The sequence below is a fragment of the Sparus aurata genome, chromosome 9 (genome assembly GCF_900880675.1).
Source record: "Sparus aurata chromosome 9, fSpaAur1.1, whole genome shotgun sequence".
NCBI lineage: Eukaryota > Metazoa > Chordata > Actinopteri > Spariformes > Sparidae > Sparus > Sparus aurata.
In genome coordinates this window covers 8828251-8844976 of record NC_044195.1, presented here as the reverse complement: position 1 = coordinate 8844976, position 16726 = coordinate 8828251, and the positions used below count along the sequence as shown (strand labels likewise).

The 16726-nt window shown below is 42.5% G+C and overlaps 1 protein-coding gene across 2 annotated transcripts in view; it reads left to right on the top strand.

Annotated features, from left to right (window-relative positions):
• The window catches only part of tbx15 (T-box transcription factor 15), a 46972-nt gene extending 31323 nt beyond the window's left edge, over positions 1–15649 (top strand). For both annotated transcript variants that reach the window (XM_030427325.1, XM_030427327.1), the window contains exons 5-8: positions 2084–2251; positions 2846–2910; positions 9168–9265; positions 13733–15649. In XM_030427325.1, the coding sequence (XP_030283185.1) occupies positions 2084–2251; positions 2846–2910; positions 9168–9265; positions 13733–14565 (1164 nt within the window). In that variant the 3' untranslated portion in view covers positions 14566–15649. The remainder of the gene's footprint in view (positions 1–2083; positions 2252–2845; positions 2911–9167; positions 9266–13732) is intronic.
• Positions 15650–16726: the final 1077 nt, after the last annotated feature.

Genomic DNA, 16726 nt, shown 5'->3' with positions numbered 1-16726 from the left:
ATTTGAAAAGAAGTTGATTCTGCGTGAACACTTAAGGCTACAGTGGCTCAACAGACAATGAAAAACCATATCTTCAAAGAGCGAAGAGACAAATCTGCACTGCATTATTTTGAAAACTTGATGTCTGACTAGCTACTTTTATTCTGAAATTTCCATTTTTTAAACGCTGTTTAACCAATTGAGGGAGCAGCAGCAGGAAAACAAGCCACAAAATTTGAAAGTATGTCTTCCCTGGTGTAAAACTGATGCCAAGACATGCAGCAAGGAGACTTTTGTTTCTTTGGGAAAACGCAGTTTTGCCTAACATTTGGTGAGCACCCGGGGAAAGAGACACCACAGCCCCGCCCACACAGTTTGATGGACAGGTGATCTCGGCGCTGAGAACACCACAGAAATTAGCGCTGGGCAAGACAGATAGAGACAAAAAACTTAAAAAACAAGGATTGTAGATGACGGCATGCATCTGTGTGTGTCCATGCTGCAGTCCAGTCATTATTGGTGAATGGTGTTGGTGTGTGTGTGTGTGTGTGTGTGCAGACTTGAGGTCTGGAATGTTAAATGTAATGTTTCTGATACTCAGAACAGTCCCCCCACGGCCCTGGTTTGAAATGACCCCCTCAGTCTCAGCAGAGCGGGGGGGGGTCGGGGGGTGTTTGGCTCCGGGTTGGTTTTCTCACTCTCAGATTAATCAAGAGCAGACCGAGGCCCCGAGGCTGGGCTGGGGCCGACACCGTCTGACGCCTCCGCTCTGCTGTGAAATAATCCTCGGCCCTCCTGTGAGCATCACTGCAGTGTGACCTCGTTTCCTCTTAATGACACGTCGCCCTGACAGAATGAGTCTAATTGATGTTACCGAGGACTTGAGTGTACTGTGTGTTTTTGGAGAGGAAAACTGAGACTACTGAAAGTTTTGTGTTTTGCCCTAAACTGGAAAGGTTTGAGACACAATCACACATGCATACAGTTTTGTGTAACACTCTATATGATGTTCCTTTTTATAAGTGTTATTTGATAGGTAATGATATGATTGATAATAATAATAATAACTTTATTTATTAGCCTTTATAGCATTTAATAGCAGATAACTTTGCTTTTTGAAGCTACTGGATCTAAAGTGAGAACAGTGCGTTTTTAGGTTAAAAGATCCTTTATAAGGAACTTATTAATAGATAACAATTCAACTAACAATGCCCTATTGTCTCACCCTATAATCTAACAATCAGCGTGTTTATTGATGCTGTAATGAATCCTTGTATTGTCTAGTAAATTTTACTAAGCATCTTATTAGGACTTACAAGGGCCTTCTTCCTATGAACTTTTGCTGATTATAAGGACCTTTATGTTAAGTAATAATAATAAATAATAATAATAATAGTCATAAAATAATAAACAGCGAGTCGGTGGTGGTCAAGGTGGTGGGAAGGGTCATAAAAATGACTTTTCCCCTGGGGACAGGGGTGTGTGTCAAGAGTGTTAACAAGAGTCCACATACATTTGCTTTAAGGTTATGTTCCATAAGTTATCAAACGTACGTAACTGAGGTACTTGTGTGACTCACATATCCTACATTATATATGTTACGTGACTGAATGTAATTATGTTAACCCGTAGAATGCTCTTTTCTTGTTAGTATTCACAGTATTGTTTGTGCCTACATCTAACCAAACTGCAACATTTTCACAATGTTATCACAAAAGATGATGCATGTAACGTATTATTGCAAACTTAAGCACGGAGCAATTCATTTACAGAACTGATGGCAGAGTGTCATAGTTTGTGGCGTATAGTCACTGATAAAGCTGCTGTATCTGATGAGTTTGGAGAGAGAAAGAGGACCTTCATTTGTCAAATTCATTTCCTTGCTTTGGAAGTTTGAATCTTCTTCTTCTCTGCTTTGTCAACCTATATCTGAATCTGTACTCTATGTTTTCTCTGGTTATTTTAACATTTATTAGCGCTAAAAATAGATTGTTAGGGCTGGAAAATGTTCCCAATTTGTAAGATGTCATGATCACACCATTACTACCAATAACATTAACAATATTAGCTCCACTTCACCTTCTGTCCTTTCGTATTTTTTCAGATCATCCTCCACTCCATGCACAAGTATCAGCCTCGTGTCCACGTCATCAGGAAGGACTTCAGCAGCGAACTGTCTCCAAACAAGGCGGTGCCCAGTGGGGAGGGAGTTAAGACATTCAGCTTCCCTGAGACTGTCTTCACCACCGTCACTGCCTACCAGAACCAACAGGTCTCTTATTTTATTTCCTCAGAGGAGAATTGCATCAATCAGTCCCCGGAAATGTGGGATCCTGTACTCTCAACAATAAGTGCAAATGTAAACAATCCCTGCTAAATTGTTTTGCACAATCTTTTTTTTTTTTTAATTTATTCCTGCAGAAAGTCTGATTATTTTACCAATCGCTACAGATTTTGGTATGAGTGTGATCAAAATCATGAGCTTTTACAAGCAACTTCGTATGCCAAAGCCAATTAATATAGAGCCTCAGTCTCAACAAGATTGCCTTGTAACTACATTGGGGAGGGCATCGTCTCCCAAGAGCAGCTCTCAGGTTGTGCTTGTAAAATTGGCTTTTATTAAACTTCCCAGAATGCAACCACTCTAATTCTTTAAACTAACCATTTGGACTATGGAGCCAATTGGCAACTGACATGGTAGGAACCAATTATGTTGTTGTCCAGAAAACAACGGATGGCTTGCAGCTTTCAGGATCACCATAATTGATTGCAACACATTGGCATATCGAAGGGATTTGAATGAAAACATCCATGTCAAGCTGCTCTAATCACAAACATGTCCTTTTCATGTTCGCCTTGTCTGCAGATCACCAGACTAAAGATCGATCGCAACCCGTTCGCCAAAGGATTCCGGGACTCTGGCAGAAACAGGTACGTTGCCACACCATCTCTCCACTGGCTGAGCAGCCGCAGCCTGTTACAATTTAATGAGCCTTTTTTTTTTTTTAATATGGAAATAATCCTCTGAAGATAGCACTTAGTACCATATGCTGCTCCAAAAAAAAAACAAAAAAAAAAAAAAACAGCTGCTTTGTCTGTGGCCCACGAGGAACAATTCAGCTCTGCAGCGCAGACGTACAGAGAGTCGTGGTGGATGGGGTCGCTTGTAAACCTTCCCTCTCTCTCATTCGTCCCATGAAATGCGCTCAAAGTCTCAAAATAAAAATTTCTGTTCATGCATTGAAATGTAGGCACATTTGCTGTATTGGCAACACATGACGCGACGGATCATCGGTCATTATCAGGCCGCGTCAGGCTTTTTATCCCGAAGTCACTGCGTTCCTATTCTTCATTCAGCGTGGTGTGATGTGATGATTGTATTCCATCTTGTTAGACGAAAATACGTTGTCCTTGTAAACTTGCCATCACAGCAGTAGCGCCCCAGTGGACTCGTACTCGTGAAGTCGTACATGTTTACTCTTTCCACAGGCAATTCAAAATCTGTATTACTCGTATCTGGAGTTGTGGCAGTTTTTACATATGGCAGTGTGATGCCACACTACTAGACGATGACAGAGAAAATACCCACTACAATCCTAACTGAGGGCACAGGAAATAAAGCAGTTTACGTGGCGCTGAATTATAACACAAATGCCAAATGAGGGTTTTCTGGAACTTTGCTCGAGAACATTTTCCTTTACTTTAATCTCAACATACACACACACACACACACACACACACACACACACACACACACAAAAAAGCAGACACCTGTGAATTAGAAGTTGCCAAATCGATGCTCATGACTACTCTTAGCCCTCGTAAGCACACACATACTGTACATATAGGCAACACCACACACACACACACACACACACCATGCAGACAGGGTGTTGTCACTGTTTTCTGTCGCCATCAAAATGTGTGACAGCACACACACGGCCCGGCTGGTCTGACCCTTTCGTCGCCCTGTTAGCCGTTGCATCGCCTTTGTTATCACTACAGCTGTAGTGATGTCAGCCAGAGACAGCACTCCTATTGGCTGTTGACATTTTAGAATGATAAGTCATGCGCTGGTCATCACATACTTTTAGAGACAGCTAATAGAATAATTAAACATGTTTGAGTTTGTGTGTAAAGACAAGCCCTCGCTGTCTCGTCTTTATTGCTTGTGGCTTCCTTAAAGTTTCCTCCTTACCGTCCTCTTTTCCTTCTTTTCCTTCCTCGCTCTCTCTGTCTCTCCGTTCTCTTGATTCGTCCCTCCCTTTGTCAGTCTCTGAATTATCATATATAACTTTGGTGGAGGAGAGGAGGAAGGAGAGGGGGTGTTCTGAACCACCAGACGCCTCCGCACATGAAAGCAGCCCCATCATCTGGTCTGCATTATTGGCACACAGATATTTGAGACATCTTTTTTCATTTTTCAAACAATAGACCGTTTGATTTATGAACTGGCATTAGAATTTCATTGCAGAAAAGCTACAGATGAAAAGATAACGGAGAATGAGCTATTTGTCCGGAGACAGAGAGAATGAATTTATGCTCACGTATCGCTCGTGATGCCTTCCTTTCAGCCTTGTTAGGATTTGTTCTGTTCAGAGCTCAGCTTCTGTCACCTTAAAAACCCTTTCTCAGTCGTTTGATATCCACCCTCTGTATGTAGAGCGGCTCTTTGTCTTTGATCATTCCTGAATATTGTTAGAGAGCTGAGGCTCTGACCTTTGACCCTCACACTGCCGCTTTTGCATAATTATGGTGATTTAGGAGTTAAATTGCTCACATACAATATGAGGGTGTGTACTGATCATAACATGTATTTGTACATACTGTATTATTGAATTCGGTGCATTTTTACATTAGATTTCACATCACAGCCTACAAAACAATGCTGACGATGAAAACTAAAATTCTGTTTTGAAATATAGCGGTTAGCATTGATAATGAAAAAATAGTTTTATAATAACGTTTTTTATATATATATAAATATATGTATATAGTTATATTTCATTTTTAGAAATAAAAGATACAGAAATGAAAATATGGTACAAAAAGTAAGAGCATTGAAAACAAAGCAAGGAAAAAAGATTTTAAAATAAATTCTTAAGACTAAAACGAATAAGACGTAAAAGCAACTGTCCTCCAACATGGTCCCTGATGGAGGCTCAGTGGTGGTGACTGGCGTTAGTCCAAAGTTCAGATCACACAGATTAAAATTAAGTAGTTCACGTACACGCCTTCCTTAGTTTTTCTTTGAAACGTGCCATTTCGAGCACATTTTTCCAATAGAACTTCCTAACCATCTCTCCCCGGCTCCCGAAGACTCCTTCAAAAAATCCAGAGGTCCTACGCTGAAATGTTCAAATGCAGCAGTCCGGTGTCAAAAAATATCCAGTGGCGTCATGCTTACAAATGTGGAAATGGATGCGTGAACTGCAGTCACCTGCTTAGCAACCTTGTGGCTGTACACCAATTAAAGTTTGTTTCTGACCGACAGCCTTTATTAGAAGCTGAACACCGGAACAGGTTGTCTGAAAAACCATTGTTTTCTTATGGTGCTGTACGCATGGCGAGAGCTCCTCTCCTGCACTGCGACTTTTAGAAGTTTATGTCCTACTTTTCCATGCAAGGCGCAGAGTCATTTGTAATCCAGCTCTACAGGCGCACCACGTTGCTATGTCCGAAACAGTCGTATCCAAGGTGTTTTTAAATATTAATAATAAGATATATACTATATATACTCCCCACTGGATTTATAATGAATTTGTACACATGAGTGTCTGTGCTTTGATTACTGGATCTGAAACATTAACCTGTTCCATTTAATTATGCCTAATTGTTCTTGCAAGAGTTGATTACGATCGTGTTCACATTCATTATTTCTTCAAACGTTTACAATGCACAGCGGTGGACGTAAGCATCTATGTCAGTGCAGCTTCTTCGGTTAATAAACGGTAGTCCGATTTGTGATTGGCTCCTGTTTGCTAGAGGTGAATGTTATCTGCTTTCACATCTCGTGAGAGGTGGATGCATTGCCTTCGTTAAATGTATTCTGACTCCTCCAGCTGACATGTAGTTGAGCCTATGAAAACACGAGTGTCCAGCTTACCCGTCAATTAGGAATGTTCACTTTTTCAGTTCTTACATGAGCAGGACATCCAGAAAGACAGGCAGTCACGTTTTGTCAACATACTGTGGATCCTCGCCAAGATGTTTAGATGTGAGCCATGAGCGAGTGCTGCGTCTTCTCTCTCATCTGTCACTTTTCTGCAGCTTCCTTTGGGTCTGTTGTTACCGGTTGCAGCTGCCGGGTCACAGAATCAAGTAGTCATTTTTATGTCAAGTGCAGACCAGTAGATACAACCAATCATGACCTGATAGGATAATGGTTTGAGACGTGAAGATATGTGGACGCATAGGAGCCAAGATATGTGACTGAGTGGAACATGTAATGAAAAAGTGTAGGAAAAAGGAAGAGAGAACATTTTTCCATCCTGTCTGACATCGTCAGAAACATTCTTTATCTGTATCCTGCGCTGAAGTATCACATTCATATCCACCCAATTGAAAGCCAAGATTTTTTGGCAGCACGGTTCGATCAGATGTGCATCATTTTCATTTTCCTGCAGCAGCATGTCAACATATCTGGCATGTTTGGAAATCTTTGATTCTTGACTCAAACTCAAGTCCAGTTCAGTGGGTTTGAACAGTGTTTGTTTTTTTATCAGTTGTAAGGAGTGCTATCAAAGGTGAACACAGAAAAAAGCTAAAAAAAATAAATCTACTTCCGAATCCCAGATAGGTAATCAGTCAACCCATATTCAATTCAATTTAATTCAATTCAATTCAATTCAAACTTTATTTCAGACTCTCAAGAGGTTCCATAGGAATGAAAAGAAAGAGCAATAAACAGAATACAATTCAATTTAGAAAAACAAGCCTAAAAACACAAACTCACCAACCCTGCATGAGTATAAATAAACTTTTACACTTTTTCATTTTGATATTTACGTACATTAAGTCATATTTTAATATGATATCTTTACTTTGATCAAGAATGACTTTTACATTTTTACAACATTGGTAATAGTACAGTAAACTAGTTTTAAGTGTTAGAAGATCAATGATGCAGTGAAGACAGCACCTTTAACCGAATCTACAAATAAAACATGAAACCTTTATTTGGATACTGAAAGTAATCAAGCTCAATTACCTTGAAATAATGCAAATGTTACTTGACAACCTTTCAACCCGGTGAATAAAATGATTTATAATCTATAATAAAACAGTGTGGATTTATAGGATTGCCCTTTCAATTCAGCCAGTTGCAAATGTCGAAGACAGCAGCTGCAGCTCAGAGTGTTGGGAAACCATGTGCTGCAAACATAACAACAGGTGTGACATCTTTTGTTTTTCTTGCTCTGCCTCATGTGTCCCGTGAACAGTACTCAGTTTATATTAGTGTCGGATATTAGTAACATCAACAGTCGTCAAAAAAGTCACGCTTCTCATTGGGTTTTGGCAGTGAAGCGGCAGCGGTGTGAATGCAGCCCGTTTGCTGTGAAACATTACCAACTAATTCCACATTGAGGGGAAATTCTAAATTAATAGAAAGGGCAAACCTGCGCTGCTAATTCTCAATTTAAGCACCAACTTGTTTTCCTCTTCCCGGCTTTCTTAATGGCGTCTTAATATAGAAAGTCTCCCCAGCTCTGAGTTATGGCGGTGTCGTCAGTTGTGTCTGGTGACCCGGCTTTACGGCCGGGCGGAGGGATACAGCTCATTTGTTGGGTTTTGGTCCTGCAGCAGAGTGACTGTATGAATGAGTGCTGTGATGGCGACGGTCCGGCCGATTAGCATGGCGCACTAACGAGCTGCCCCGGCCAGGGAGTTAGTGGCCCTAAAATAACACGGGGAGCAGAGACGGGCGCTGGTTTCCCTGGGACGGGGCCGAGCGGCGTGCGGGGATGTAAATCAAGCAGGAAGGAGAACCGTGTACAGATTCAAGATGAAACGTCACCCAGATTTATGTGCACAGTAAAAACCTGCTCCTTTTTAATGGCTCCAGTTTCCTCCGAACAGGACTCCAGTTTCTCCCTCCCTCTCTCCCTCTCTCTCTCCTTCTCATTCGCTCTTATTCAGTCTGCTTCATTTAGCACCAACCTCTCTCTCTCTCTGTCTCTCATTCACACACACACACACCTACACACACACACACACACACACAAATATCACCAACATCACTTCCCCTCTCATTCAACTGATCTTTTGAATATTTTTTGCTCTTACTCGCAAATATACAGTCAGTCTCTCGCCCATATCCATCCCTCTCCAGACAGTAATACACACACACACACACACACACACACACACGCATCAGTCATATTTTTTCTCACTTTTCATATAAAATAACTTGTATTCAAATATATCATGTGCAACAATTCCGCAGTAAAAAAAAACCACAAACACTAAACCTTTGTTAAATAGTTTGTTAATGAGTGAGTGATCCCAAATCTTTCCATTTGAGCCATGTTCAAATCCAGAGGAACGGTGAATAGTACAAACAAGGATAACAGAAAAGACCGACAAATTGCAAAAGAATAAAAAATAAAATAAAATAATTCAGAACTGTATCACTGGATTTCCCGAGTCCTCTTTTATTTTGGGTTTTTATGGGAAGCCGTGTGGCAAAGAGCCACAGGCTGGATCCAAACCCGCCCTGCTGCCTCCACACATGGGGCACACGCTCCACCTGGCGAGACCACAGGGCGCCATCTTTCAATGTTTCAGTTTTCCTGTCAATCAAGATTAGGGTGGATAAGCGCAACATGGACGACTGACGGCTTATAAATAAATAAGATCCACATTGCGCAAAATAAAAACAAGATGATAATCCAAACAAATGCTTCTGATCAGATCACAGAACTGACTGTCAAAGATCTTTGGGTAGGGAGCTCCACAGCAAAGGGCCCGGTCGACCTCATCTGCCAGCAGAGCTTAAGGCTTCAGTCTCAGATCATAGATACAAACAGCCATACAAAATACATTCTAAGGTGACCCTCCCTCCATATGACCCCACACAACACACACTCTCTCTCTCTCTGTCTCTCTCTCTGTTTTCATATCATCTGGTCAACACATACGTTTTCTGCGTTCTGATGTTCCTCTCTCTCTGTGTGTCTCTCCGTCAGGACTGGCCTCGAGGCGATCATGGAGACCTATGCTTTCTGGAGACCTCCTGTGAGGACCCTCACGTTTGAAGATTTCACCAACATGCAGAAACAGCAAGGTGTGTGAATACACTGAAGAGACAAAACATCAGACCTCCTAATCCAGTTACCCTGGGTTTTCCATGAATTGTTTTCCGTACACTTAAACGGGAAAAGATAAAAAGACAAAGAATATTATTGCAACTTTAAAGGGGCACTATATAGTTTTGGAGCATATTAAATAAAATATATTTAAATTAATAATGTGTTAATAATACCAAATCAGAAATGTGTACTTTTTTCCATGAGTGAAGAAAGAAACAGTTCTCAGTGAAAATAAGGTGCCAGAACACTGTTTGAAGCTAGGAAGGTGGCAGGGTCCGCCACATATAAACAAAGTAAAACAGTATAAAATTGTGTTGTCCTCTTAGGTCAGTTTGTTTAATGAGTTTATTCAGTCATGAAAACAAAGAGAGTTTGTTTAAACAAAATGAAAAGTCATCCAATGAATATCTGTCTCTTCTGATTACAACTTTAAAAGTCAGGGTCAGATCGCTCGCACACAAAGTAAAAACTGGTCTCTGCAGCTCCACTTTGATGGATTTCTACTTGGCATTGTTGTTGAAGGCTGGTTGAAATCTCTCGTTTTATTCTGAAACATCCAAAGCTGATGATCTGACTTGCACCATATGACACCCATTTACCGCAGCAAACCAAATAAACGATCCCCGGCACATTCGTTAGATGCTTTTTGCTTTTCTGTCCTTGTTTACTGACAGAACACAACTTTTCTGTCCAGTGACTCCATTAGATTGTTAAGCCAAGTTTTAGTCAGTGTACACAATGCAACTGAAATGTGTTTGTGGTTATTTTTTGCACACCTCTCCTGGTTAAACACACACAATCCCCAACACACGTGCATTTTACCAGAGAGTTCAGAGCTCAGGTCGCTGCAGTGCAGTGCCCCTGGAGGAGTTTGGGGGTCTGCTGCCTTGCTCAACGGAAGGACACCCTCTTGTTTGTGCTGGGTATTGAACCAGTGATCTTTCAGCAGCCTGTCTCAACTCCAACGCAGTCCTTCCTCCTGCTTTTTTCCTCCCCAAAACATAGGGGAGAAATCTAGATCAGAATATGTGGTGTACAATTTATTAACATATCTTGGCTTTTACAGTTAGTAACAAGGTAAAGAATGCTGTACGCTGTAGTTAAAGGATAAGTTCACCCAAAAACAATAATTTATTTTGGACTACGTGGCGTCACCTGACTTTCCATCAGCATGGTGGTGAGGAGATAATGACTGCATTTTCATATGAAGGAGAACTGGTAATTAAACTGAGAATATTGTACGGTTACGATTAGCATGACCTTAGTGCATGTGCTGTCCCAACCTGAACTCTCCCTCTGCATATTTTCCCCTCATATATCACCACACTCTGCATCAGCTATAGTTGTCCTTCATTTGAGCTTGGCCATACGCTGCTCCTCTGGCACGTCGGCGGGCGTCTGCTGAACTTTTCACATCACTCGCAGCCCTTGGAAGTAAAATTGTTCAACAAACCCCGCGGCTTTTGGACGGCTCCACGACACGAGTCCGAGTCAGTCGGGCCACCTCCCTTTGTCCCAGCTCCAGCGCCGGCACGGGGTCTTAGTCATGTGTCATATTGAGGGTCACCACGCTTTGAAGCACCTCCTCGCCGACCCTATCTCTGTTACCTTTGGGGGTCAGCATGACGTGACGCTGCGGACATGTGTTTGTTATCATTAAACTGCTCCAAAGTGATTAGGATTTAATCAAAGTCCCTGCACCACCAGTGAACCCTGTGTCACTATGACAGGACACTGTGTGTGTGTGTGTGTGTGTGTGTGTGTGTGTGTGTAAGTGTGTGTGCAGTGACGTTAAGTGTGTATGCACGTTTGGCCTTATGGCACATACACCCTTTTCCCTTCAAGTAATCAACTATTCCCCCTCGGCACTGAAGCACCTCGAGCCCTTCTAACCAGAGGAAAACATGACATCATCAAACTATCGTCCTCTCTTTCTCTCTCTTTTTCCTCAGATATATCTACCTTCCTTTCTCTGTCTCTCCCCCTTTTCTTTATTTCTCCCCCTCCCTCAAGCCCCCACCCCTCATCTCCTCGAGCAGAGCAGAGCAGAGCAGAGCGCTGCAGCAATATTATCGAATGCATATGGTGCAAAATCAGAACCCCAGCCAAGCAAGTCCGGGATTATTTAGTTATGCCTCCTCCTCGTTCTTGGTTCAAGCTGAATTTATCCAACGGCAAGATGAACCCAGGCCAAATTCTCATTAATACAGAAATATGCGATTGATATCCCACAGCTATCATTTCATTTTGAAAGGCTTGACTTAGTGGATGTCAGAGGCAGGGTCCGTGGCTTTTTGTTGAGGAGAGGACTGGGGATGTGGGGCGGCTCTGTTGACCAGACCCAGTCAAAACTAAATCCATATTTATCCCTACATACCAGCCACACAGTATATTTTATGATACACTGCATGATCTCAAATCCAGTAGAAAGAGTAAGGCCCTTCAATTAGTCCGGGGGTAGGAGTTTGAAAAAGTCCATGTGGATCGACAAGTTTATATTATGTTAAATTGGTGGCAGGTGAATTCATAATGTTACTGACTGCTTACTTTATTAGTCTGACTCAGTGCATGTGGGCTGCTGGGAAATGCTCCCTGTGGGGATTACTACTGCATTCTGCCTCCGTCTGCTCCTTATGAAGAGAGAAACAACACATGCTGAAACTTAAAAGATACAAGCAGACGATGAAGAGTTTGGACAGAGGGTTTGATTGTTCGTAAAAGAAGAGCCCTCGCTCCATTCTCTCATCATCTGAGAATACATTTTGAAAAATAGATTTATACATTCCAACCAGTTGTGCGCGACATTTTTCCTCCCGCTCTGCCGTAGGGTAGAGAGGATGTAGAGGTCCAGCACTGAGAGACTCGTACTCCCCACGGGGAAAACCTGTTTGTTTCATGCTACACTCCACAGGAAGGAGGTCAGAGGTCAGCAGGCAGGGATTCGTGTCACTTTCCCATCATATCACATTTTCTGAGAAAAAAAAGAGAAACGTTTCTTAACAGATGTAAAAATGTGGCAGCCAAACCACTAGGGGTGTAAAAACACAACAATATAAATCGGAAACCAGTGTTAAAGTTAAAGATACGACCACACCGATACATGATACCTACATCTAATGTACTGTGAACTGTCGATAAGCCCAATTGTTAAAGTTGTGAATTGGCTGAGCGAAGCTGCTCGGCTGCTTTTTCCTCACAGCATCTTCAAACCCTCGTAAAGGTTCAAAGGTCAGCGCGAGACTCTGCAGCACAGAAACATTGGCACTGCACACTGTTAACTGCCATTGTCAACTGAAATCAGGCACTGAATTTAACCATACCATAAAATTAATCCAACTTTTGAGCATTTGTGTGATTGTTAATCACAGGTGGGTCTTTTATACACTGAGGTATAAGCAGATTTATATGAAGATATACATAATAGTAAGAAAAATACATAGGATTCCCTGGTAGGTAAGCAATGCCACTTTTAAAGAATTGGCTTATTCTAATTTATAATGAATGTCACATGTAACGAAGAATTGCATCGGATTGTACCCAAATCGGAGATATGTATCAAGTCGTGTTATAATGCACACCCATACAAACCACTTGTCTTAGCTATTTTATATCAAATTAATTGATAGTAACTTTTAATGATCCATTTTAACAGTGACACCTCTATATAAGCGTCTTCATAATTAGTGAGAAAATAATGAATTTTTCTATATGATCTAGCTATTCTTAATGACCATCACACCAGCTGCATTGAGAACTCTGTAGTCATTACTACATTACTGCATAAGCTCTCAGTACTCATGAGGAAGACCACGTCTATCTTTTCTTCAAGCTCGGCCTTCATTTGATCTCAACAACACAGTTGTTGGACAGTTGTGACGCTATTGTGCTGTCAACAGACAGACAGACAGACAGACAGACAGACAGACAGACAGACTGACATAGAAACACTGTCTTCGGAACCACATTAAACCATGATGAAGAAAACATTGAAGTTCCTTAAAGCTTTAAGTCGTACAATTTGAAGTATGACCATCCATCACGACCACTAATTATACCCAGAACACAGCACCACTGCCTTGCCCATTACTGCTTCAGCATGGAAGAATCTTACCAACATGCTGAAATGATTTGATTTGAATCAAGAAATAAGTCTTAGGAGGGACGAACAGTGCTACGCATCGTTGGTGACAGGTGTCCTGACTTCATGTCCAACAGCACAGACACCTCAGTGGATTACATCTAAGTCCAACAATAAATAGTTTGATGTAGTACATTTTAGTTGAGAGGCCCACCTCCCTATTGTCTTGCTAAAGTATTTGAGTGACTGACTTCGACTCAGCTGGATCTCATCTTGTAACGGATGTTTATTTTACATAAAAGTGCTCTTGATTAAAAGCACCTGTCACTGTATTTAATTCTCCCTGTATTTGTGTGTTTTCCAGGTGGAAGCACAGGCACATCTCCCACCACCTCCAGCACGGGCACACCCTCCCCTTCTGGTGCGGCACACCTCCTTTCTCCCTCCTGCTCCCCTCCGACCTTCCACCTCGCCCCCAACACCTTTAATGTGGGCTGCAGGGAAAGTCAGCTGTGCAACCTGGGCCTTTCAGAGTATCCAGCCTGTGCTCGCAGCAACATGGCGGCCCTGCAGGGCTATGGCGGCCTGGCCGACAGTTCCTACGGGCGCCTCCAGGCTGCAGGAGGTGCTGTGGCCTCTGCTCAGCCCTCTGAATCCTTCCTACCACAGAGGACTTCCTCCTTGATTGCTGCTGGCATGCAGGGCAGCGCTCATGCCTCCCTGACTGGCAGCGGGAGCGGCGGCGGCTCTGGAGGCAAGATGGATGCCTACAGTGGTCAACTAGGCTCCTTCCCAGCCTCGCAGCTTCAGTACGTGATGCAGGCCGGAGGTGGCTCCAGCTCTGCTTCGTCCTCTTCATCCGGATCGTCCCCTTCTTCAGCCCACATGTTCAGCGGGAGCCACCACCATGTGCAGCAGGGCTCCTACAACGCTTTCTCCCTGCACAACCCTTACAACCTGTACGGATACAACTTCCCCACCTCTCCTCGCTTGGCCGCCAGCCCCGAGAAGCCCCAGGGAGGTTTGCTCTGCTCCTCGTCTCCGGCCGGGGCCTTCGCCGAGCGCCAGTACCTGTCCAATGGGAGCATGGACACTATGCACATGATCGGCAACCCCACCAGCGGCCAGCAGGGCAGCAGCTCCTGTGACGGACGGCAGTATGGCTCCTCCTCTCAGATGTCTATGCACATGGTGTAGAAACTGGCATCGAACCTCAGAGTCCTCCATGTTCCTAAAGTCTTCCAGCTGAAAAGCAAATTTCTAATCTATGAACCTGGTTTGGTGTCGATGTTGAACCGGTGTTTGTACTTTTCAGACAAAGGATATCATCTCATGTTTCTGTTTTTAAAGACACTCCAACACTTACAAAGCTTTAAAAAGGGAGTCATTACTATTATTTAATTATCTTTGTGTTAATAAAGGAAAAATTGGGACTGCATCCTGACTTCTTTTACTGTCTCTGACAGGAAAGAAACAGCAATCTCCTCCGATTGTAATAAGAAGGAGAGGTAGGAGCCCACAGGCTCTGGCTCTAGAAGAGATTATCAGTTGTGAATCTGTTATGGTGCAATAGTAGCAACTTTTCAAGGGACTCATTCTTGATTTTTTGGGACTTTAAAAGCCATCCGGTCATGACATCATGCAACCAAAGAATCTTCACTGTGATCCAGAAGAACTTCATTTTAGAAATGTCATGGAGTCAGTGGTTTGCCGTCATGGTCTGAAGTTTTGGCAGGAATGAAAGAGACAACTGGACAACTGAATGACTCACTGCTCCACAGACATGCAGGAGATGAAGAATCTGCTTGAGGTGCCAAACAGGGTGAATACAACATGTGGATGCAGTAAGTCAAAGAACTGTAGGTTGGGATAACTGAGAGAAGCTCCCAGCACACGCCTGCTGGGAGCTTCGTGAGAGTTCAGGACATCGTCAACCCACAATCCTCAAAGACTGGAATGGCTTCACTATTTTTGGGTGGATTATGTTTTTAAGCATTTATATAAGACGGCGAATGCAATCAATAACATGAGCTTCAAAGTTGTTGTGTGAAAAGTTATTAAAGAAGCAATAGCAAAACAGAGTAATTAAAGTATGTTTTGGTGTGTTGTAGAGATGTGTATTTAAGTGCTGAGCAATATAACAATTTTACAGGCCAATCTGTTATAAAAATGTGTGAAAAAAGGGATATAACAAAGGAATTCTTTTTTGAGGCATTTAAAAAAAAAAAAATGTAAATACAGGTGCCAAGCACGTAAAAAGCTCAATAAACGTTTTAATTCATGTAAATTGTTTTGATTTTGTCTCTTTGTCAGCGGGAGCCTTTCAAACTGTGTTATACGCTATGAAGAAATTTTTTTCCCTAACTAACAGGGGTTACTCATAAGATAATTTGGAGCGCACAAACAAAACTAATTATAGTGTTTACTGTGGGTAATCATCGGAAATATTGATGCCTTTACACACTGGATGGTTTGTATTTCACAGCTATTAACCGTTGCAAATCACTGATAAAATATGAAAAACATGCCCTTTTTAATAGCGTTTAATATAAACTGCTGTCAGTCGAAGCCTGTAGGCAACAGTACCAACCAGTGTCATGATTATTAATCACACGAGAGAGTTCTCCACTTATAAAACACACACATCTGCTGCGCACCACATCACAGGCATGAGCTTCAAACGCTGACGCAATACATCGATCATAAACCAAACTGGAAGAAAACGACCCAAAAAAGACAAATTTTCTCCCTGCTGGTTCTGTTTATTAAGAGAATGAAGAATAAAGCTCTTGTGCCAACTGCACTCAGCTGCACTGCTGTTGTGCTCGACGCACATAAATATGGCACCTGTTTAAAGAGACACAGAAATCCCCCTCTAATCATTTGAACCTCCGAGAGAGGGGAAACTTGCAGCATTTAGGATCATTACTAGCTTTGTGGTTCCCCCTCTTGTTACACAGGCGCAGACTCCAGGGATTTAACCCGGGCCAATCAGCGTCCATTACACGGATGTCTTCTGAGCGGCTCTCCCCAATCACTTCCTATCATGTGTACGGCTCCAGCCATGAAATATCATATCTGAACCTTGATCAGAAAATGAAGGGGGTGCGGGACCGTGGAGACAGCGACCCCAGTATTGGAAACACCTGTTTTTCCGAGCATGACTTCAAATAATGAGCAGGGTGATGTACCGGAGAGAAGCGCATGATTTCATAATTTGGCTCCACTCCACCTATCTGGACATTATTTCCAATAATTATTCATGTTATTTGTCTGATATACACCCCCTCTCTTGTTCCAGCAGCATTCAAAATCACCCCGTCCCCCCTTCTTGTCGCCCCCACCCGTCTTCACCGCA